Below are 22,296 nucleotides of genomic sequence, written 5' to 3'. Positions count from 1 at the left end.
TTACAACAATACCACCCTGTTTTTTTGCATTTAAACCAGTTTGGTGTTTGGTGTAGAAGACCATGGCTAAATCACTCACTCACAATACTTTAATTAGTTTCAATCTCATACGCCGAATTATTATAGCTCATAGCTTTTATTCCATCTTACATGTGAACTTTCAACACTTGTCAACCAAGCGTGGTGAACTAAGAGTGGGTTATGTTAACATAGTTTATCCCCGCAATAATCGAGGAGAGCTTGGTTAATTAGGATCCTCTAAAATATTCTATGCCACGTCAGGCATAAGGTTACCACGGTAGCTAGCTACATAACCATAGTTGGTCATGTGCACGGGCTCTCAGGGCGTTGGTAGATAACACAAACATGCAGCTGGTTAGCTAGTTTGAAGAACAAACCTAGCTACAGCTCGTACGACCCCTCTCCAAATGTCTGATAGTCTATGCCCGAAATACACAAACCGCGTGCTGTTACCGGGATTTATTAGCAGGATGATGCAGAGGACGATGCGGATCATCTGCTCCAACTCTGTTTGCATCCTGCCCGTCTGCGTCTTTCTCCTATTCGCAGGCTTCTTATTCTGTGCAAGCCCCTTCCTGCAGCTCTCCACATGGCGCGGATCGCAGGAGCAGCATCGGTACACACACGCGCAGGTGCCAGCAATCAACAAGAAGAAGCTCAATGTCTTTGTTGTCGACCTCCCTCGCGAGTTCAACTATGGCCTCCTTGAGGAATACTGGGACTTTGCAAGAACAAATCCCAAGCTTGAACCGGAAATCCCCCCTCAAGATGCACAATACTTGCCATACCCTGAAGATCCCCTTATCAAGCAGTACAGTGCTGAATATTGGCTTCTCGGCGACCTCATGACCCCTGAGCACCAAAGGCGAAGCTCCATTGCCAGAAGGGTGTGGGATTCTTCCCTGGCAGATGTCATCTTTGTGCCATTCTTTGCTACCCTCAGTGCGGAGCTGCAGCTTCACAAGTCTAAGGGTAAGTTCCGCCACAAAAAGTATAACGATGACTACGACCGGCAAGCCCGAGTCTTGGAGTATGTGTGGAAATCACCTGAATGGCGGCGATCTGGTGGACGTGACCATGTTTTTGTGCTCACAGGTATCATTTCTGCAAATCAGTATAGAGATGCCACTGAAGCTGTCATAGACTACTGCTATGAACGTTGTTTTACTCCAAAGCATGCTGATCTCTCTAGGCTGGAATGCTGTATGTTGGACAAGGGTTGTGAACTGCATCATAGGACCTCAATGCAGGTGATGCTTTGGTGGGTTGACATATCCACAGATGACCAACTTATATTGTGAGAATGGGTTTCAATCAGAATCCTGCCTATGCATTCACCAAATGAAATCAGTGATAATCTCATTGTTGGATTTTTGTAGTATTTTCCTTAACCTGCTTGCCCAAACCGGAAAACTTGGTGAAGAGGCTGTTGCTTGCCTGGTTGGTTACCATGTGACAAGCGGACATCTGTCCTGCTTGCTGTTAGATAATCCACCACTGCTACTAATCCTGTCTGGCCCTCCTGCCCAGCACTCTTACTGTGCTTGCTGGGCGTGCCCAAGATGTGACATGGGGGACACAGCATGCCTTATTCATTACACAGTCGGTCTGCTCTAGTTTCATTGTTGGGCCTATGGCACTTTGTGCACTCTAAGCAAACTGCACTTTCATGTTTTGACTGTTCAAATGGCACCCATATTACCTTTGTACTTCAATGAGTGACGATCACTAACATTTTTCCACTTTTCCAGCTGTTGTGACACTTCTCCCCGTCAAGAAGAATTTTCATTCTTATTTAAAAAGTGCTTCCACATTTTTCCAGATAAACCCTTCTTCTAGTATAGTATTACACTTAACCAGACAACCAAAACATCTTATGCCTTGATCTTGAAACTTGCAATTTTTTTATTGCTTTTGCTTCATGCAGTTTGATAGGAGGAGCTATCTAATCTACTAGGGCTTTCATGTTGATTTTGGGATGGAACCTTCTTCTAGTATATTTTTGCACTTCACTAGATATCCAAAAGATTTAGCAACCTTCTTCAAGCGTAGAGGCACACATAATACATTCCGATGCTAATGCTGCCATGCAAACCCTAACCCTTGCTGGTTACACATTGAGAACAACAAATTAGGAATCCACAACACATCAGGTTTGAACATAAGGGAATGTTCCATTTTCATCGCCAGATTCAGCATGCATTTGACATAGATGAGGGAGAATGAACAAGAGAGAGAAAATTCTGATTTGCAGCCCTTGAGAGATAGTGACCAGCAGCACTCATCCTCCAATTGCCCCTTGATTACAAGCACATCAGGCACAAATTGGGTCTTCTTCAATTTCATCCAAGTTACTTCAACCTCAGATAGGCAATCCTTGACAGATCTGCTGTAATTACTCAGCTATACAGTAGACTACCTTGTTGTCTGACTGAAATTCAGTGGCATGCTACAACAACTGCTTGCTGTTTTAGAGAGAGAAAATCAGGTTACATGCTGGTTTTTAGGGTTTTACTGTTGTTTGAACCCCTGATTTCTGCACCAGCAACTTCCAATGGCCTTGTTTCAGGTTTTTTTCTCCTTTTACACCCCAAAATCAGCTCCATATCAAGTTGCTCTGCTATCCTAACACATCAATAGTTGTCTTACAGCTCAAAACTGAGTTCTCTACCCTCAAATCTGCCCCAAACAGGAGAGAATGGGAGAGAAAGAGCCCATCGTGGAAGGTACACTTGCATGCAGCCCAAAATTGATCCAAACTTAACATTTGGCAAATTTTCTTTTTCATTGGACCCTCCACATGCAAATTCGAGCTGTACAGCCCTTTTGGCCTTGCCCTCATTAAAATACGATTGAATGCTACCTAACCTCAATTTTATGTTCCTAACCTCTTTGAATCTGAAAGTGTTGAAGTTTTTCACAAATCTTAGTCTAGGGCATTAAATCATTTAAATCTGTGATCCCCATAACACCAAAAGTCATTTCAAGGGGAAATTTAATGTCCTTGACCAAGATGTGACACCAAGCACCCATTGGCACTTGTCCACAATTTTGCCAATGTTTCCTATTGAAAAGGCCAAGATTATCTATTGTTGTGATATATGTTTAACTTAATTTTACCTTTGCAGCTCACATGTGCATAACTTAAGTGTCACAACTTAAGTAAGCAAAGAGCATTAATTTAAAGATTCATGTCGTGAGGCATTTTCTGTAAGCTCAAAACTCATCTGGAGATAGAGAGAAGATACATGGACAAGATACAAGATAAAAAGAACCTGAAGGTCAGCACAATTTTGATAATGACGTTCATGGCTTAGTAGCTTGAGGTCAAGAGGAGGTGTATCAACAGAGGCTATGACTATGTAGTCATGCACCTAGAATGTCATAGATCTTTGGAGTATGCTAAAGGACATATACTTGTGAATGGTATCACAATGAACATCTTTAAAACTTGAGATGTGTTTTGATGCATATGGATGGCTTGTAGTAGATAAGGGGCATAGGATATGCCTACTTCATGATGGGTATAGTTCTATATTAGAAACTAGATCAGGGCATTTTCTTGGAGGCCTATCGATGGCAAATATGTATGGTAGATACTCATGCAAACCATTTATGGATGAGCACAGAGGTGGTAGGGTGGATATATGATCATGGATGATGGGCCATATGGCCAATTAAGCCTATTAAGGCTTTGTTGGACAACCCTTATTGTGGCACCTAGCATTGTAGGGTTGTGATGATATGGTGTGATGATGAATATGACGCAAGCATAGGTTGAGTATGTTCACTAGCATATTGACATAGGAGTTTTTTGGGACACATGGCTTTAATGTGGTTAAATGTATGTAGACCTACAACACGTGTATGATACTTGGAGATGAGAATCAACATGAAATCCAAATGAGCCCATGACTTGCATAAAAATCGTGAAGGAAGTACATCCACATCTTCCTACTGTAGTTGTTAACAATCAACATAAAATAAGAAGATTCTCCTAAGGCCTGTGTAGGCATTTTACCACACAAGTCAACATGTACCAACTCTAGAGGAGCCTTTTTTTTGCCTATCACACAAGTTTCACATGGTTCCTTCATTTGAGTTATTACATGTAGGTAAGTTTCAATAGGTCAGATTTCACCACTTTTCTAACTTTACACAACAAGTGCTTGAGTCTCAAGGTCTTTGGGACCTAGTGGTCTAGAGTCTATTTTGAATCCTCGATTGACTCATCTTGATCATATCTATGAATGGAGTTCTTGAAATGCCAGAACCAATGCTGAGTTAATGTAGGGCTTGCTTCTTGAGTTTCATACTCGATTATAGCACATTTTCCTTGCATTTAAGTATTGGAGTCATCTCCTTGATTGCTATGTAGCAAGAGATTAAACTCAATCTATCAATCTTAATTTTGAGCTTCAAGAGTTTTCTATTTAAGGGGATGACTTGAAAGTCAAGTTGGTTGAATATATACAGTTACTCGTTGAGAATCAAGTCGTACTTGGTCTATGAAATCTCAAAGGGTTTGTAGACTCCATGATGGTTAGAAGTCTCTTTATTAGTGTTGGCGGAATCTCGCTGGGCAAGTTGTGAAGCCCACTTTTGCTTGGTTCTCAACATAGGATGTTTTGGAGATTGAAGTGATATGGAAGTGTTCAATGTTATCTTCCCTTTGAAAGTTTTTGTTTTTTTTAATGATGAGCTTCGTGATCGAGGGCTTAAGTTTTTAGAGAGTACGTAGCTTTGATACCATGTAAAGAAATACTTGTCTACAAATAACAAACACAATCATATAACTTATCACAAACTGATATATAACCAACCTTTTGTATATCAATTGTTAACAATATATATTAGCTTAATGATACAAATTAATTTGATACTATATACTTTAAAAGACAATTTGTATTATTTGAGTGTTTCAAAAATGTGAATAAATGTTCATCTTTCTATTCAAGGTTGGCTAATGGCTAGGATGTCCCATAACTTGGGTCGTCATTGATGAGATGCCAAAGAAGAAATTAAAAGTTTAGTTGGACGGTCAAATTGATCAAAAAGCTCAGATGACTAAGACTTTTACACTCGGGTAGTCACATTGATTAGGAGCCCATATAATGAGTGGTGAAAGTAGATGCTCGTGATCAAAGAAATAAACCATGAACCGGTGAATCTATATAAGAATCTCTCATGAATCTAAATTTTAGGTCCTAAATCTAAATTTTAGGTATCTCCTAAAATTTAGGAGGTTATTATTTTTAGAAGTTGCTCAAATGAAATCTCTATTCGTATCAACGGCTTTGGAATTTCGCAATAAGCAATTTTGTCTTCAATGGCTATCTCAAATTCTTAACCATTTGAGAGATTTTTAGAGTAGAAGGTTTAGAAGCTTCTTTCTTTAAAAAGTGACATGTGGGATTTAGATTAAGATGTGTTATTTTGAAGAAATAAGTGTCCCTACACTTGTCATTTTCAACAAACACTTATAATTTTTAGCCTCTATCTTCCATTTTTTAAGCATCCAAGGCCTACACTTGTATATTAGAAGTCTCTCTCGTCATTTGAAATAAGCTCTCATGCTGAAATGTCAGCCACATGCTTTATACTCTTCTATCTATTACTTGCTAAATAAGTACTTTCTACTTACCTTGATTTTGTCCAAGCACTAAAGAAAAGAATCAGCTTACTGTCTAGAGTATGTAGAAATTGTTGAGAAGCTACTCTTTCAGTCTAGTCGCTTCAATTAGGGCTTTATCATGGACAGCCCCAAAAAGGGTTTCTGCCCATATTCTATGGCACCTTAAAAGGATTGGGTGTGTATATTCTAGGGTACCATCCTAGAGTGATGAGTGGGGTGCTACCCTAGATAGACTGGTGTCTATATATAGGCCGCCCCTAACTCAGTTCGTTTCATCTTTCTGTCACTTTTACTCTCTCCAGCCCTTCCATTACCCTCACACCCCTTTACAAGGAGTGGTTCGTGACTCGTAGTACTTCTCCAATCACCATCTTCTCTCTCAACTTCAAGGGCCACCATGCTTTGCGTTTGGAGCATCTTTCACTTGGTATCTCCATTCCTCTACTTGGTGTTAGCACCCTTGTCACCAAGTGGTGATACTTTTTGTAGTTGCTTTCCTTATATACTTGTATAAATATTTCATTTTTCTTTTCTTTAGTTGCTATTGCTTTTTACCCCTAGAGTTTTCTTGGATTAACCCAGGATCTTTGCATGGCCAAAAGAGGCAGCCATTGGGACAAATTAGACTAATGGTTTGTTTGAGCCTTGGGACCGGATTGAATGGGCACTGAAAAATAGAATAAAATGCCAGTGGTTTGGGATTGTGTGCTTAGCCACCGGAAATGATGCAGAACAATAAGCCTCGCCAAGACAAAAGATGCATATGTGAGAATGCCTATGGAATAAAAGTCATCGTAAACTGAGCCACATTACACTTCTTGATGTGGTTGCAATGATAAAAGTTGCTCAGAACAACTTGAGAAATGTAGGGGCCACTATCCCTAAAATTTAGGGAGTTACTATTTTTGGACCCTAAAATTTGTTCGCGTCATTATTTTCTTTTTTGCATGAGGATTAATTCCCTCATCTGTGTTGAGATAAAATTTTGCACCGATCATGGAGAATTTTAGACCGGAAGGTTTGAACGGTAAAATTGTTACATGTATGCCATGTGTCACAATTTGGGCACAAATTCCCAAAAGAGAGAGCACATTCAAAAAAACGTAATAGGCAAGAGTGGCGGATGGGAGAGGGAAGTTTTGAGGGGCTGAGGTTAGATTGCTGCAAGTACATCAGCTATGGAGAGTACTTCTTCATCTCTGTCTCATGTCGGAGGTAGAGCTTTCTCCCTCTGGTCAACTCTCTCTCTATTCTTAGAGGAAATGCTTTGCATGATGGGCTGATTCCATCGAATGTACTATTCTGTGTTTTCTTTGCACTTCCGCTGAGGCAAGAGCCTCATTGTCCAGGTTCAGGAGCAGTTGATTGCTTCTTCAATGCAGAAACTAAAGAAAGTGATGACCATGCCACACAGGAACAGGGTTTTTGGGCTCTGATTTAGTGCTGTTTGTGAGACTGTTCTACTGTTGGAATGATGCCAGGGTCGAAGGGTTAATAGGCCATCTGGTATGGAACAGATCTGGAATGAAATAAGGCCAGGTGGTGATCGAGGTAACTTTTCAAGGTAACAGATCGAGGTAACTTTTCAAGAGGGGGGTATGTCACCAGGTGGTGATACTTTTTGCAGTTGCTTTTCTTACTTACTTATGTAAATATTTTATTTTTCTTTTCTTTAGTTGTTGTCTTTTATCCCTAAAGTTCTCTTGGATTAAGCCGAGATCTTTGCATGGCTAGAAGAGACAGCCATTGCGACAAATTGGACTAATGGTTTGTTTGAGCCTTGGGACCGGATTGAATGGGCATTGAAGAATAGAATGCCAGTGGTTTGGGATTGTGTGCTTAGCCACTGGAGATGATGCAGAACAATAAGCCTCGCCAAGACAGAAGATGCATATGTGAGAATGCCTATGGAATAAAAGTCATCGTAAACTGAGCCACATTACACTTCTTGATGTGGTTGCAATGATAAAAGTTGCTCAGAACAACTTGAGAAATGTAGGGGTCACTATCCCTAAAATTTAGGGAGTTACTATTTTTGGACCCCAAAATTTGTTCGCGTCATTATCTTCTTTTTTGCATGAGGATTAATTCCCTCATCTATGCTGACATAAAATTTTGCACCGATCATGGAGAATTTTAGACCGGAAGGTTTGAACGGCAAAATTGTTACATGTATGCCATGTGTCACAATTTGGGCACAAATTCCCAAAAGAGAGAGCACATTCAAAAAAACGTAATAAGCAAGAGGAGCGGATAGGAGAGGGAAGTTTTGAGGGGCTGAGGTTAGATTGCTGCAAGTACATCAGCTATGGAGAGTACTTCTTCATCTCTGTCTGATGTTCGGAGGTAGAGCTTTCTCTCTCTGGTCAACTCTCTCTCTATTCTCAGAGGAAATGCTTTGCATGATGGGCTGATTCCATCGAATGTACTATTCTGTGTTTTCTTTGCACTTCCGCTGAGGCAAGAGCCTCACTGTTCAGGTTCAGGAGCAGTTGATTGCTTCTCCAATGCAGGAACTAAAGAAAGTGATGACCATGCCACACAGGAACAGGGTTTTTCGGCTCTGATTTAGTGCTGTTTGTGAGACTGTTCTACTGCTGGAATGATGCCAGGGTCGAAGGGTTTATAGGCCATCTGGTATGAAACAGATCTGGAATGGAATAAGGCCAGGTGGTGATCAAGGTAACTTTTCAAGGTAACAGATCAAGGTAACTTTTCAAGAGGGGGGTATATCACCAGGTGGTGATACTTTTTGCAATTGCTTTTCTTACTTATGTAAATATTTTATTTTTCTTTTCTTTAGTTGTTGCTTTTTATCCCTAAAGTTCTCTTGGATTAAGCCGAGATCTTTGCATGGCAAGAAGAGACAGTCATTGGGACAAATTGGACTAATGGTTTGTTTGAGCCTTGGGACCGGATTGAATGGGCATTGAAGAATAGAATGCCAATGGTTTGGGACTGTGTGCTTAGCCACTGGAGATGGTGCAAGACAATGAGCTTGGCCAAGACAGAAGATGCACCTGTGAGAATGCCTACGAAATAAAAGTCATCGTAATTGAGCCACATTACAATTATTGATGTGGTTGCAATGATAAAAGTTGCTCAGAACAACTTGAGAAATGTAGGGGTCACTATCCCTAAAATTTAGGGAGTTACTATTTTTGGACCCCAAAATTTGTTCACGTCATTATCTTCTTTTTTGCATGAGGATTAATTCCCTCATCTGTGCTGAGATAAAATTTTGCACCGATCACGGAGAATTTTAGACCGGAAGAATTGAACGGCAAAATTGTTACATGTATGCCATGTGTCACAATTTGGGCACAAATTTCCAAAAGAGAGAGCACATTCAAAAAAACGTAATAGGCAAGAGGGGCGGATGGGAGAGGGAAGTTTTGAGGGGCTGAGGTTAGATTGCTGCAAGTACATCAGCTATGGAGAGTACTTCTTCATCTCTGTCTGATGTTCGGAGGTAGAGCTTTCTCTCTCTGGTCAACTCTCTCTCTATTCTCAGAGGAAATGCTTTGCATGATGGGCTGATTCCATCGAATGTACTATTCTGTGTTTTCTTTGCACTTCCGCTGAGGCAAGAGCCTCACTGTTCAGGTTCAGGAGCAGTTGATTGCTTCTCCAATGCAGAAACTAAAGAAAGTGATGACCATGCCACACAGGAACAGGGTTTTTCGGCTCTGATTTAGTGCTGTTTGTGAGACTGTTTTACTACTGGAAAGATGCCAGGGTTAAAGGGTTTGTAGTCCATTTGGTATGGAACAGATCTGGAATGGAATAAGGTTGAGAACATGTCAAGAAACAGGTAAAAACAGTAAATACAGAGTTCTGCAGACTGCAATTCTGCACATGAATCATTGAGTTATAGTCATAGAAAGTGTTTTCCTTGAAGGGATGTTGTTTTGGATATGCTGGACAGTAAAAACAGTACATACAGAGTACTGTAGATTGTAATTCTGCACATGAGTCATTGAGTTATGGTCACAGAAAGTGTTTTCCTAAAAGGGACGCTGTTCTGTCCTTATGCAGCTGAGATTTACTCAGAAAAGATGAAAGCCAACTGTTCACAGGTTTTGTAGATTGGAACATTTCATTATTGTAATTTCCCATCTTTTAATTGAAAAAGAAATACCGAAAGGGGCGTCGGACTTCGGGGCCAATCTGGTGCTGAGTGAGGGAGTGAGGTCTATGTTTGTGTGTGTATGTGTGTGTGTGTGTGTCAAAAGACGAGGTATTAATTGAAAGAACTACCGCTTTATGGGAGTCATGGACCGGTTTCAACCCTTCTCCTTTAGGCTCCACCTTCTCATGCGTTTTTTAGCCTAGAGACCTCCTTCAGATCTGGCGTCACCTTCCCTAGCTAGGCATCATTATCTTCTTGCTTGGCATCACCTCCGCACTTGGTGTCGATTTCTGTTGGGAATAAAGGCCCATCGTGCCTTTTACCGTGTTCGAGCGTGAACGTATCCTTCATCTTGTTGTACTTTATATATATTCAAAACCTAAAAGTGGTATACTAGTCTTTGTACCGAACATCGAGTGTCATGCTCACTCTCTTACTCTACTGCTCTTAACTCTCTGCACATTCACTCTCAGTTTAGAAAACTGCGAGTTAAACTGGTATGAGAGCACATGTTGTGCACACTTCTAGAAGCGAATGACGGGCATTAGACCGCGTGATAGGCGAGCAGGAGGTGCAGGCGAGCAAGAGCTTTAGGTGTGGCAAGTGATAAGGAGTTGCAAGGTCGCAGGTCACGCGACAGGCACACGATAGGTCAATAGGGAAGTAAGGCAGTTGATGCGTAGCTAGGTAGATGAGGCAACAATAATTGACGTGCGGATGAAGCAATGACCAAGACCAATTGTCAAGAATTTGGTACGTGCCTACCAGTCCATGTGGTGCTAGGTGACAATGGGTAGAAGTCGTCCACGCAAGGCAAGGCGACGATGGGCAGAGGTCAATGTTTTTTAAATCAGAAATATCATTTTTTCTTTTCTTCTTCATCAAGCATTCACATGCAAAGGCACAAAGTCAAAATTTGCCACGAAAATTGGGGCTTTTCTCGGATTTGGGGACTTCTATGAAGAAGTGGACAATTTGACTCAGAAATTGCAAAATCAGTGCACATTTGCCTGTGAAATTTTGGGGCTTTTCACATTTCAGTGAAAATTTTTCAATTTTAGTGAAATTTTGCACACCGGACCCGAGATTTTTTGGGGCTTTTGCAGAATTTCATCAATATTGCTTTGTATATGCACTTGGGTACGTGTGTGGATGCAATTTGAATGGACTATCCTCTAAAATTTTGGGTCTTTTGATCCAAATTGTCAAATTTGTGCTCGGGAATGCCTTTGGAGCAGAAATTGTAGTGAAATTTTGGGAATTTCACATGTAATTGGTGGCTTAGTCTCTAAATGTGTCAAAAATTGCTTGAGAAGCACAGCAAACGACATTTTTTAATTCTGAAAATCTATTTGCACATTTGAAATTTCTGCAATCTTGGGATTTTCACTGCTGGTTGGCACTCTTGTGTATTGTAGTCACTTATGTCACATTTGGGCTTGCCTTTGGTGACTGGTTAGTCAGTTTGGGATTGCAAATTAATAAACTTGAGGGTGCACATAATTTTGCAATTTGGCAAAAACAATGCTACAACGTCTTGGTGCAGAAGAAACATGTAAAGCCCATCAAAACAAAGGGAATCAAATCAGCAGACATGGAACAAGACGAGTGGGATGACTTGGATGAGCTTACTCGGTCTACCATTGAGCTCTTAGTGTTAGACAACTTGCTCTTTAACATTGAGAAGCTAAATTCAACATATGTAATGTGGCAACGGCTTGAAGAATTGTATGCTGAGAAAAGTGCAGCCGACAAGGTTTATTGACTGAAAAAATTGATGGACTTTCGCATGGAAGAAAGTACAGCCATGCTTGTACATTTGAATGAGTTTAACTCAATTTTCAGTCAGCTGATTGCTTTGGATTTCCATATTGGTGAAGAGTTCAAAGCTACTTTCTTGCTATGCACTCTACCTAAAAGTTGGGATACTTCGATGACAACTTTGAGTAATCCAAATGCTCAGTTGTTATACACTGATGTGGAGAGTCCTTTGTTGATGGAAGAACTCAATATGCAGAATAACTCAGCAAACAAGTCTTCAAATGCATTTCACACTAGGGGCAGATTTCAGCATAAGAGCAGTTCTGAAAACAAAGCATGCAACATATCTCATGGAAAAAATGTGGAGTGCCATCATTGTGGCAAAAAAGGGCACTACAAATGGGATTGCTTTCAACTAAAGAAAGAGAAGGGCAAAAACAAAAACAATGAAGCCAACAAGGTTGAAAATAAGGACAACCAACCTGTCAAAAAGAGCAATGTGAAAATTGAAGAGGTCAATGTAGTCACTCATGATAATGACAGTGATGGTGATGTACTTCTTATTTTTTTTTTGGATGCACATGCATTAAATATGATTGCAGATTCTGAGGATGATATGCACACTTGGATACTTGATTCAGGTGCATCCTTTAATGTCACACCACATCATGAGTGATTCTCTCACTACAATGGTGGTGTACGTGGTGTTGTTCACTTGGGGGATAACTATGCATGCAAAATTGCAGGCATTGGCAGTGTGAAACTGGAATTTCAGCATGCTCCGTGACTATTTTGCATAATGTGAGACATGTACCTCAGCTCAAGAAGAGCTTGATAAGCACAAGGCAACTAGATGATGAAGACTATCACATCACCTTGGAGGATGGCAAACAGAAAATCTATATGGGCTCTCGCACTGTTGCCAAGGGATCCAAAAGTGATACATTGTATCCTTTGCATGTATCTAGTATGTGTGACCGTGTTGTGGCCATAACTGAGCAACCAAGTGTTTCTTTGTGGTATAGTCGGTTGGGACACATGAGTCAATCTGGAATGAAAGTGCTCTCTTGTTTGGGTTATTTACTATCTTTGAGGTGTGCTGATTTTGAATAGCATGATCATTGTATTTATGGTTAACATGCTCAAATGTCACACAAAAAATCTCTCTCTCTAAAGTCTTCACCCTTAGAGTTAGTACATTTAGATGTATGTCAAATGCCAGGATTATCTTTAGGGGGGAAGAAGTATTTCATTCCCTTTGTTGATGATGCCACACGCAAAGAATGGGTTTATCCAATTCGTTGCAAAGATGAGGCCTTGGATAAATTTAAAAAATTCCTAGCACTTCCTGAAAATTAGACCAGTAGGACATTAAAATGACTTCTCTTTGACAATGGTGGGGAATATGTGTCCAAAGCCTTTCAAGACTTTTGTGACAGCAAAGGGATTAAAAGGGAGCTTATTGCCCCTCATAATTCGCCCCAAAACGGAGTCCTCAAGAAGCGTGGTCGGGTAAGCCATCTTCGTATGCTCACTTAAAAGTATTTGACTGCGAGGCATTTGTGCATATACGCAAGGAAGAACATAGCAAACTTGAGCCAAAGTCTTGTAAATGTATTTTCCTAGGATATGGTGATGAAGGTGAGATGGGGTATAGATTATGGAATCCCGAGAAAAGAAAAGTAGTACATAGCAATGATGTCATATTTTGGGAAGATTGCATGCACAAAAACTCGAAAAAATAGAGAAGGTCAAAAGGTTTGTATTCCGAGAAGATGTATCAATAGGGCAACAAAGAATGCCCATTAGACAGTAGCAAATACTTGCTGTAAATGTCCTTGAAAATGTAGGGAATGATGTTGAAAATGATCAGTAGAATCTTGCCCGTGATGTCCCACAAATTCAGCAAGAACATATGCATCTGGAACAACATGAACCAACTATACATCATGCTGAACTTGCAGAACAACAAGCTATTAATGCAGATTTGCAAGCTTAACGGCCAACAAATTTTGACCATTGGGTCCGTCGGTCGATCAGAGTGCAAAAACAGCCAAATAGATTTATTCTTGGTGTAAACTATGTGGCTGATTATATCATGTTGACAGATTGTGGTGAACCGTCATGCTCTAGGAAGCAATGGACAGAAGATAGTAAGAAATGGCAAAAAGCAATGCTATCAGAATTGGAATCTCTCATGAAGAATGACACTTGGGATTTGGTACATTTACCAAACGGATAAAAAGTGCTACCCTGCAAATGGGTTTACAAAATGAAAGTCACTTCTGGTTCTTTGCCAAAGTATAAAGCACGCTTGGTTGGTAAAGGGTACAAGCAAGAACATGGAATTGATTTTGATGAAATCTTCTCCTGTAGTCAAAATGACTACTTTGCGAACCATCTTGGGCTTGGTTGCATCTGAGGACATGGAACTCATACAGGTGGATGTAAAAACCGCCTTCTTATATGGTGATCGGTATGAGGAGATCTATATGCAGTAGCTTGATGGTTTTGTTGCAAAGAAAAAAGAGCACATGGTATGTAAACTCCACAAGAGTCTGTATGGGTTGAAGTAGACACCACGAGAATGGTATCACAAATTTGATATATTCATGCAATCTCAGGGATTTCATCGTTCTCAAGTTGATCATTGCTTATACACCAAGAAGGCAGCAGACGGCAGTCTTATTCTCTTGGTTTCATATGTGGATGACATGCTAATTGCAAGCAAGGATGTTTATGTCTTGGACTCCTTGAAGCAGAGTCTACACAATAGCTTAGATATGAAAGATCTTGGTGAGGCAAATCACATTCTTAGCATACGTATACTCAGAGATAGATCAAAGGGTCTACTTTATCTGTCACAGCTGGAGTATATTATGAGAGTTTTGCAACGTTTCAATATGGAGGGGGGAAAGCTATTACTGTACCATTGCCTCAATATGTGAAACTTAGTGCAAATGATAGTCCTACATTAGATGATGGAAAGGCTGAAATGACCAAGATACCCTATGCTTCGGTTGTTGCTAGCTTGATGTATGCTATGGTTGCTACACGTCCTGACATTGTATTTGCCGTGGAAGTGGTCAGTAGATACATGGCATATCATGGCAAAAAGCATTGGGAAGCAATGAAGGGTATCATGAGATACCTTAAGGGGACAAAGGATTTGTGTATTTGCTTTGGTAAGTAGAAGTCATTTGTTGTCAGTTTCACGGATGCTGGGGATTGGATTGTATATGTGTCTTTCAGCTTTGTACATACATAGACTTCGCTAATTTTTTCCTCTACCTAAAGGCAGATTGCCTTTAGGTGGGAGGTTGTTGGGAATAAAGACTCACCGTGCCTTTTACCGTGTTTGGGTGTGAATGTACCCTTCACTTTGTTGTACTTTATATATATTCAAAACCTAAAAGTGGTACACTAGTCGTTGTGCCAAACATCAAGTGCCATGCTCACTCTCTCACTCTACTGCCCTCAACTCTCTTCACATTCACTCTTAGCTCAGAAAACTGCGCATCAATTTCTACAACCCGAGGTACTTGCGTTTTTAGGTTGACAGGCCTTCATGGGTTGCGTTTACCCTCCATGTGGCTGCCTCTTTATCTGGTGACCTCCACCTCATTAGGCATCAACTCACACAGGGCTTTGGCATTTGCATTTGCAGCCTTGGTCCACCTCTTGGCGCTTCATTCCCTCGCAGTTGGTGATCATCTTCTTCCTCCTTGACAATATTAGAGGACTGTGCTTCACTCCCTCGACAATAGTCCTCCATCTTTAGGGTACTTTGATAGCCCACTACTTAGAGGACTGCATTTTACTCCCCTCACTATGCAGATTCCCACAGGTGCTGCAGCCTAATTCAAACAGGACAATGTAGTCATCTTCTAAGCTTTGGCTCTGTTGTATCAGCTCTTCTTTAGATAGCATGATTCAGTCTTCATCATCTTGTTCTCTTGTGTTTTTGAGTTTCTCTTCTCTCTGTGTTTGCCGTACACACACTGTGTTTCTCCCCGCAAACCCTACTCTCTTTGTGCATTGTCACATATTCTGACATGTTATTAGAGCATACTTGATATCTTGACATGGTATCAGAGTGTAGGAGCTTAGAGAGCTAAAGACCGTGTTCATTAGAGAAGGCAAAGACAGGTTGCGGGTTCAGCATCATTTGTCGGTTTTCCCTTTCATTTCCAATGCATCATCATGAGACAGAGATACCATAAGGTCATTGTGTTGTCTTTCTTGCCCCCTCTTATCTTTCTGACTACCTCTATCCATTCAGCTTCCATCTTCTCTTTAAGCTCCTCATCTCATCAAAATTGGCTTGCATATCTTGTGGGATCTCTCCCTCTTCCATGCTGCTCCTTGCTGACTTGAGACTCTTGATCTCTTGCCCTTGTAGTTGGATTAAAGCTTCTAGATCATTGATCTTTTTGGTTTTGCCGTGTGATCTTTGATTCCCACCTGATCAGTGAGCTTTTCCTGTATTCTGACTTTTTATTAAATTCCTGAACGACCTTGGTGAGTCCTGCATCAGCATGTTTTTTCTGCTTTGAAATTTCCCTTCTCAATTCAGTGCATACCGCTTCTACCCAGCTGGAACTTTTATGTCCACTTGGTGTATTTTTCCTCCATTTTTACAATTGCAGCATTGCAGATTTGAGAGAGAGAGAGAGAGAGAGAGAGAGAGAGAGAGAGAGAGCGTGTGTGTGTGTGTGTGTGCAGAAATTTACGAAAAAAAAAAGAGAGATTGCAGAAAGTAAAAGTGGACAGGAGAGAACCTGGTGCAGGGATTGGAGATGGCTTGCAAGAGAGAGAGAGAGAGAGAGAGAGAGAGAGAGAGAGAGAGAGAGAGAGCTACGGTGGCTGGTGGAAGAGGCAAAGGCGGCTTCTGTCTGCAGCAGACTCTGACGGATGTGGGCCCAGACACATTAATGTGCTGGCCACTTTCTCCCAGCCAATCTAATCAATGTCTGGGTGCCATTATGTCCGAGACATTAATTTGATGTGCTTGTAAGAGTGTTGACTGAATAGGTGTTATGTGTTTATTGTTTGCTATGAACTTGAAACTTGGGGTCATTGCTAAGTAGGTTGATTGCATTTTTTCGATTGACAAGGTTTGAGGGAAAGAATCATGTTCCTGCATCTTCGTATTTTTAGTTCTGTATTTGCATGGGCTAATTTCTGCTAGTGTTTTAGTAGTAACAAAATGCCTGGTTGATACTTTCAGAATCCTTATGAAATGGATGGAGAATGAGATTGGCATGCACTATTTGACAGATCCGGTGGCTATGTGGCATAGCAGGTCGGCTCTTGCCCCATCCGTGCTTCTTGTTGTCGACTTTGGAGGATGGTATATGGAAGATTCAAAAGGTGTGGAAAAAGGTGCTGCCTTTGCAGATATAATACACCACAGACAAGTATCTGTACTGAAAGATGTCATTGTTCCTTACACACATCTGCTCCCCACTCTGCATCCAGCAAATGATCTTCAACGAACGACTTTACTGTATTTCAAAGGTGCAAGGCACCGACACAGAGTGAGTTTTTTTTTTCTTATTTTACCTTCTTCCAGGTCAGTCTTAAGGAAGAGATCAAAATTTTGAGGTACTCATGGTGCATACAGATACTGAAACTTCCATCAAACTTTCTGCTTTGCTTGCAGATGGGTCTGGTTCGAGAGAAATTGTGGGCAGTTTTGGAGCATGAACCAGGGGTTATTCTTGAGGAAGGATTCCCAAATGCAACTGGGCAAGAGCAAGCTTTGAAAGGGATGCGGGATGCAGAATTTTGCCTGCATCCAGCTGGTGATACGCCCACTTCTTGCCGCCTCTTCGATGCTATAGCAAGCCTCTGTATTCCTGTCATTGTTAGTGATAACATTGAGCTTCCTTTTGAGGGCACACTGGACTACCGCCAATTCTGCATTTTTGTGGCTGTTCATGAGGCACTGCAACCTAAGTTTCTGGTTCGACATCTGGAGGCCATTACAGCTGATCAGAGACAAATCATGCGGTCGCACCTGGCAGATGTCCAGCATATATTTGAGTATGAGAACGGATTTGCTGGGGGCATTGGACCAGTTGCTGAAGAAGGGGCTGTCAATTCGATCTGGGCTAAGATTCTCAGCAAAGTTCCTGCTATAAAGGAGGCTGTTATGAGGGAAAGAAGGAAACCCTCAAATGCCTCGTTACCTGCTCGCTGCCAATGTTTGTAGTAGGCTTCCTCATACTACAGTTAAAGGTCTGATTGGTTAAAGTGGAATTTTACTCTAGAACAATGTATAAATTTTAACGGCTTCATGCCAAGGTTTGTACCATTCATTTATGAGTCTCTATTATTTTCTCTTTTTAGGAGGAACCGATGAAAGCCATAGCTGCTTGCTAGCACTATCTTCAGTTTAACTTTCCATTTAGCCTTGATAAATTTATCGAAAGTACGATCTGAGATGCCCTTTCTTGCTCACTCTGCAAAAATGCATGCCTCTCCTTTATTGGCTTTGTAGTGGTAGCTTTGTCAAGGGGGCCTTCAATCATAAGCTTATTACAGCTCTCACAACAAGTCTGCACAGTTAAAAGAAAAGTGTTAAAAGACTTGGGCTCCTTTGCATTGATGAGCACTTTGGGATCCTGATGTTATTGCAAAAGAGGTTGCTATGAATAAAAATCATGAAAGGTGACCAGACAGCAAAATGAATGGGAAAAGTTTAGGTTTCTAAGAATATACGATATAGTATGTTGCAATATGGATGGTGCAGAGTTGGTATGCCCACAAATTGCTTGGTTTTGTGTAAGATGCTTGTTTCTTCCAGCTTGTGCAGACATTCTCCTCTTTTGATGTTGCTATTACAATAGAAAATATAATGGTTAAACCACTTGGCCGAATCTTTGGAAGAAAGACCAGTTTTTCATGAATCTTGTAGTTGTGTAAAGCTATGCGAGTGCTGGACATGTATGGTAGAGAGTTGGCACAAATTCTCTTTGAAATTTATGAAGTTGGCGGATGTGCCCTCCTTTGTTCAATAATGTTTGTTGTCCCACTATATACAATTACAAGTATTGGATCACACCTAGTTTTGTGGTAATACTCTTCTCCATGATTGTATATGACTCCATTCAACTTGCTGAAGATGAACAAGTATTGGTAACGGCAATAATTTTTGGTTAGTGACGTTGCAAATGGTAGTGCCATAAACAAACAAATATGAAGCGGATGAATGTGAGAGGTGCGCTCTACATTGTGACAACATTTGTGTGATGCCATGAGCAACAATGATGTGCCGAACATTGATATTGACAAATATGGGTATTTCTTTTCAAATCCATAGCTAAACTACTGGAGTGGCATAATTCCACCTTTATGAGTGGCTCCACCAAAGTTGATACGGTGTGGATCTAGACTGATGATTAGGAAACAAAGGACTACATCCATAGGTACCTTGCTCATATAATTTGCTGGTATCTCATGTCCTTCTGGATGACTTTACAACCATTGGGTGGTTGAAAACGAGACACCATAGCCTTTCTTGGTTCTACGTAACCAATAGTAAGATATGTTGCATACAATCACCTAACTGAGAATGTTGGTTATTGCAACCAACATCAAGTACATGTGAGCATAATAACATACGCTCACATATGCATGTTTATGAGAGAATAGTGGGAATCCTGGGCTTGGGCTTGGGTAGCTAATGTCTCAAGAGGTTGGCCACTCGGAGCCAGAGCTTCTCTTATTGTCTTCCCACCAAAGGCGTAGATAGAGCTAGACAATGACAGAATGTGGAGTTGGCAGCACCAGCTTGCTCATGCTCAATGTTGCTGTGGAGAGCCATTATGCAGTGAACGTGATCGATGAAGAATATCTTGCCAAACTTGGTTTCCATATACAAGTAGAGCAACAACAATAATTCCATAGAAATGATTGAAGACATGGCACAAAGCATTTTAATGATTGATTGTATCACACATGCAGAGGTCTTCATCATTATCTTAGTGCCTACTGTTCTTGTGATAGTACAGATCGAGAATGAGCCCATGCTAGAGGATTTAGAGCATAACTGAAAGAGAATGACCATTGAATTCAACATTGAATATAACATCCGAAACATAAGGTTATAATTGCGAGATATGAAATGAAATCCACATGATCGAATTTGTCATTGTAAATATATATCAATTGATACCTTCATATCTCAACCAATTAGTGCTTAGGAAAATTGTATGCTCAAAGCACTTCACAAATAAATCTTTTAAGGCATTATATTTACTGGTAAATAACTTCCATTATAAAATGCAAGTTTTAAGTGTTAAAAGTTGTCTACAAATAATATTCTTAAAGTTAAATTTCTGTAATTTAGCAACGAAAGGAACATGGCGACCGACAAGGGCATATATGCTTTCACTGTCATTTAGTGGCCTTGAAGGGCCATCAAATCCCTGAGACGTGGCTGCACTTATATGCATGCATGTAGCTGATTGTGTTTGGCAAGCGGGGAGGAAGTGACTCCATTTGCTGATGATCAGATCGACTCCATTGCTGATGATCAGAGTGGAGGGCTGTTAGTAGCCAATGGCTCAGTCATGGACCTTGACCCTACTCCTTCTGCTGGCAATGGCGGAATGGAACTCAACTATGCAACTGCAGCAAGGGAGCGGTCCAGTTATGTCCGAAAGGGAAAAGTTCAATCCACGCAAAGCAAGCTGCCATCAACGAGAGATGAGAAGATCAGAGGTGGTGGCTGAAGGGTGGCGGGCTCTTAAAACTATGGTCAGCATTTCCTTTGATCGTGTTCAAAGGCGTTTTGCAGATTTTGCCACAGGTGGCGTAGTATTCTTTTATTTTATGGCAAGCTTCCTCCAACTGAAGAAGACTTACAGCGATAATTTGAAGCGACTTACCACAGTAAAGCCATGCTTTTTCAATATCGATCTATTGGCAAAGGTCTCTTCATGGGGTTGATTGGCACTCTTGCTGAGTGTGATTGGGTGTTGAGCTGTGTTATGGGATAGTAGGGAAGCTTGTTCTGATGATCTGGTGGTCGCCATCCTTCCTCCCCAGACACAGTGCTTTAACACAAATGTCCAAATCTTCCTATATGGTTGGATGAGGATGTTGCTGCTCTTACCAGTGCCTTGGGGAAAGTGCTTTACATCCTTGTAGTTGCATCAAAATGTGGGGCACTCAAACTAGACAGAAAAGCCTGCATTTTTGGGGACAGAAGGTCTCAGCCACCAGAAGTCTTGTAGCTTTCAAATTCTAATGGTGTTGAAATTGTCCTTCCTGTAAGATTTGGGTCTTTCCCTGTTTCTTGTTACCTCTGTTGGCAACAAGAGTACTTTGCTAAAGATTGCCCAAAATGCTTGAAGGATGTGGCGAAGGAAGGAATGCAGTCTCCTAAGGACGAGCAAACAGGAAAGAGCCTCCCAAAGAGTAGTACCAGAATGGAGATAAAGGGAAGAGCGTGGTGGATCTAGCCAAAGATAAGAAGAAAGAGTTGCAGCCACCTGCTAATAGCTCCTTAAGCAAGCAGATTGGTAAAACACCAACTAAGAATGCATCTCAGAATGCAGAAGCTAACACAAGGAGAATCTCAATCCAAGGATGGAAAGAGAAAAAAAGTAAGAAGGCAATGCAAAACTATCACTCAAGAGACAATAGCGCCTCCCACTTGTCGACAAGAGGTATTATGCAGCCATTGATGGTATGGAGGAGATGCTTGAGAATTGCATAATCTAATATGGCTTTTAGATCAGAAAACCAATGCAGTAACTTGGAACATAAGAGGATTGTGCTCAGAAAAGAGAAAGGAGGTACTCTACTCTCGATCATCACAAGGAGAAAACCACAAGTTCTAGCTTTGCAAGAGATTAAGGTGGGAAAACAGGAAGCACTTAGCCTGTGAGCTCTTGGATCTGCCACTTTTGCTAGAGGCTACATTAGGGGCTGAGGAGACTCCATGCCGATCATCAAGGACGAGCTTGACCCAAAGTTTGAATGAGCTAGGGAGGACAGCTCAATTGTCACTACATCCTTTCAAAGTTGTACGATGCTAAGTCCTTTTGGTTTCTGTGTATGCAGATAATAACTCCGCTAACAGGGATTATAACTATGGGGGCATTCTTAGACTCTGAACTTAAAAGAAGAAAAGGTCATTTTGATGGGGGATTGGAATATGACTGTAGACCCACAAGACAGATCGCAAGATGGACAACCATCCATTGGTCAAGAAAAGGAGAACTAGAGTAAGCTACAAGCTTCCCACAAGCTACAAGACATTGCCCTAATATTTGTAAGTGACACTACTCCCCACTATACTTGGCATAGTCACCAGAAGGGAGATAACTATAAAGCTTCTTGTCTAGATAGATTCTATGCAAATAATGGCGGTTGGTGGTGCTCACCCAATATCAAAGTCAGTATAATTCCAGAGGTCATCGCATGTGACCATTATCCCATATTGTACAATTAGGATTCTCGCATGTGGGAGTTCAATTGATGACTCCCCACTCTTCCAATTCAACATATCCTTTTTAGACAGTTCTCAATTTGTCATGAAAGCATGCAACAGGAGGAATGAAGCTAAAAATCCTCGAATCCAACAAAGACGTGGAATGGTTGCATGAAGGCCATCACTTAGCTAGCTAAAAATCATTGATGAGCTACTGTTCAAGCAAGGAAAAGGGATGTGGCTGATGCTACTCGAACCAGAGGTGATTTGCTACTTGCTATTGGTAATACTAATAACGAC

General features: G+C 41.0%; 1 protein-coding gene across 1 annotated transcript; it reads left to right on the top strand.

Annotated features, from left to right (window-relative positions):
- The first annotated feature begins 338 nt into the window (after nucleotides 1-338).
- LOC148020665 (Exostosin family protein) lies at nucleotides 339-18,445 on the top strand. Its single transcript, XM_087698460.1, has 3 exons — nucleotides 339-1,116; nucleotides 16,830-17,089; nucleotides 17,215-18,445. The coding sequence occupies exons 1-3, from the start codon at nucleotides 429-431 to the stop codon at nucleotides 17,764-17,766; spliced, it is 1,500 nt and encodes a 499-aa protein (XP_087554586.1). The 5' UTR covers nucleotides 339-428; the 3' UTR covers nucleotides 17,767-18,445.
- Nucleotides 18,446-22,296: the final 3,851 nt, after the last annotated feature.

Source organism: Lygodium microphyllum, chromosome 18 (genome assembly GCF_053477565.2).
Source record: "Lygodium microphyllum isolate KBCC chromosome 18, Lygodium_microphyllum_v1.1.10, whole genome shotgun sequence".
In the NCBI taxonomy this organism is placed as follows: Eukaryota; Viridiplantae; Streptophyta; class Polypodiopsida; order Schizaeales; family Lygodiaceae; genus Lygodium; species Lygodium microphyllum.
Note: the sequence above shows the minus strand (reverse complement) of the source record. Positions and strands in the feature narration are given on the sequence as shown.

Excerpts from the sequence above, each read along its gene's own strand:
- LOC148020665 (XM_087698460.1), top strand. The coding sequence starts at position 429 with ATGTCTGATAGTCTATGCCCGAAATACACAAACCGCGTGCTGTTACCG. Across the intron at positions 1,117-16,829 it reads CCATGTTTTTGTGCTCACAG|ATCCGGTGGCTATGTGGCAT; the intron begins GTATCATTTCTG and ends ACTATTTGACAG. Across the intron at positions 17,090-17,214 it reads GTGCAAGGCACCGACACAGA|ATGGGTCTGGTTCGAGAGAA; the intron begins GTGAGTTTTTTT and ends CTTTGCTTGCAG.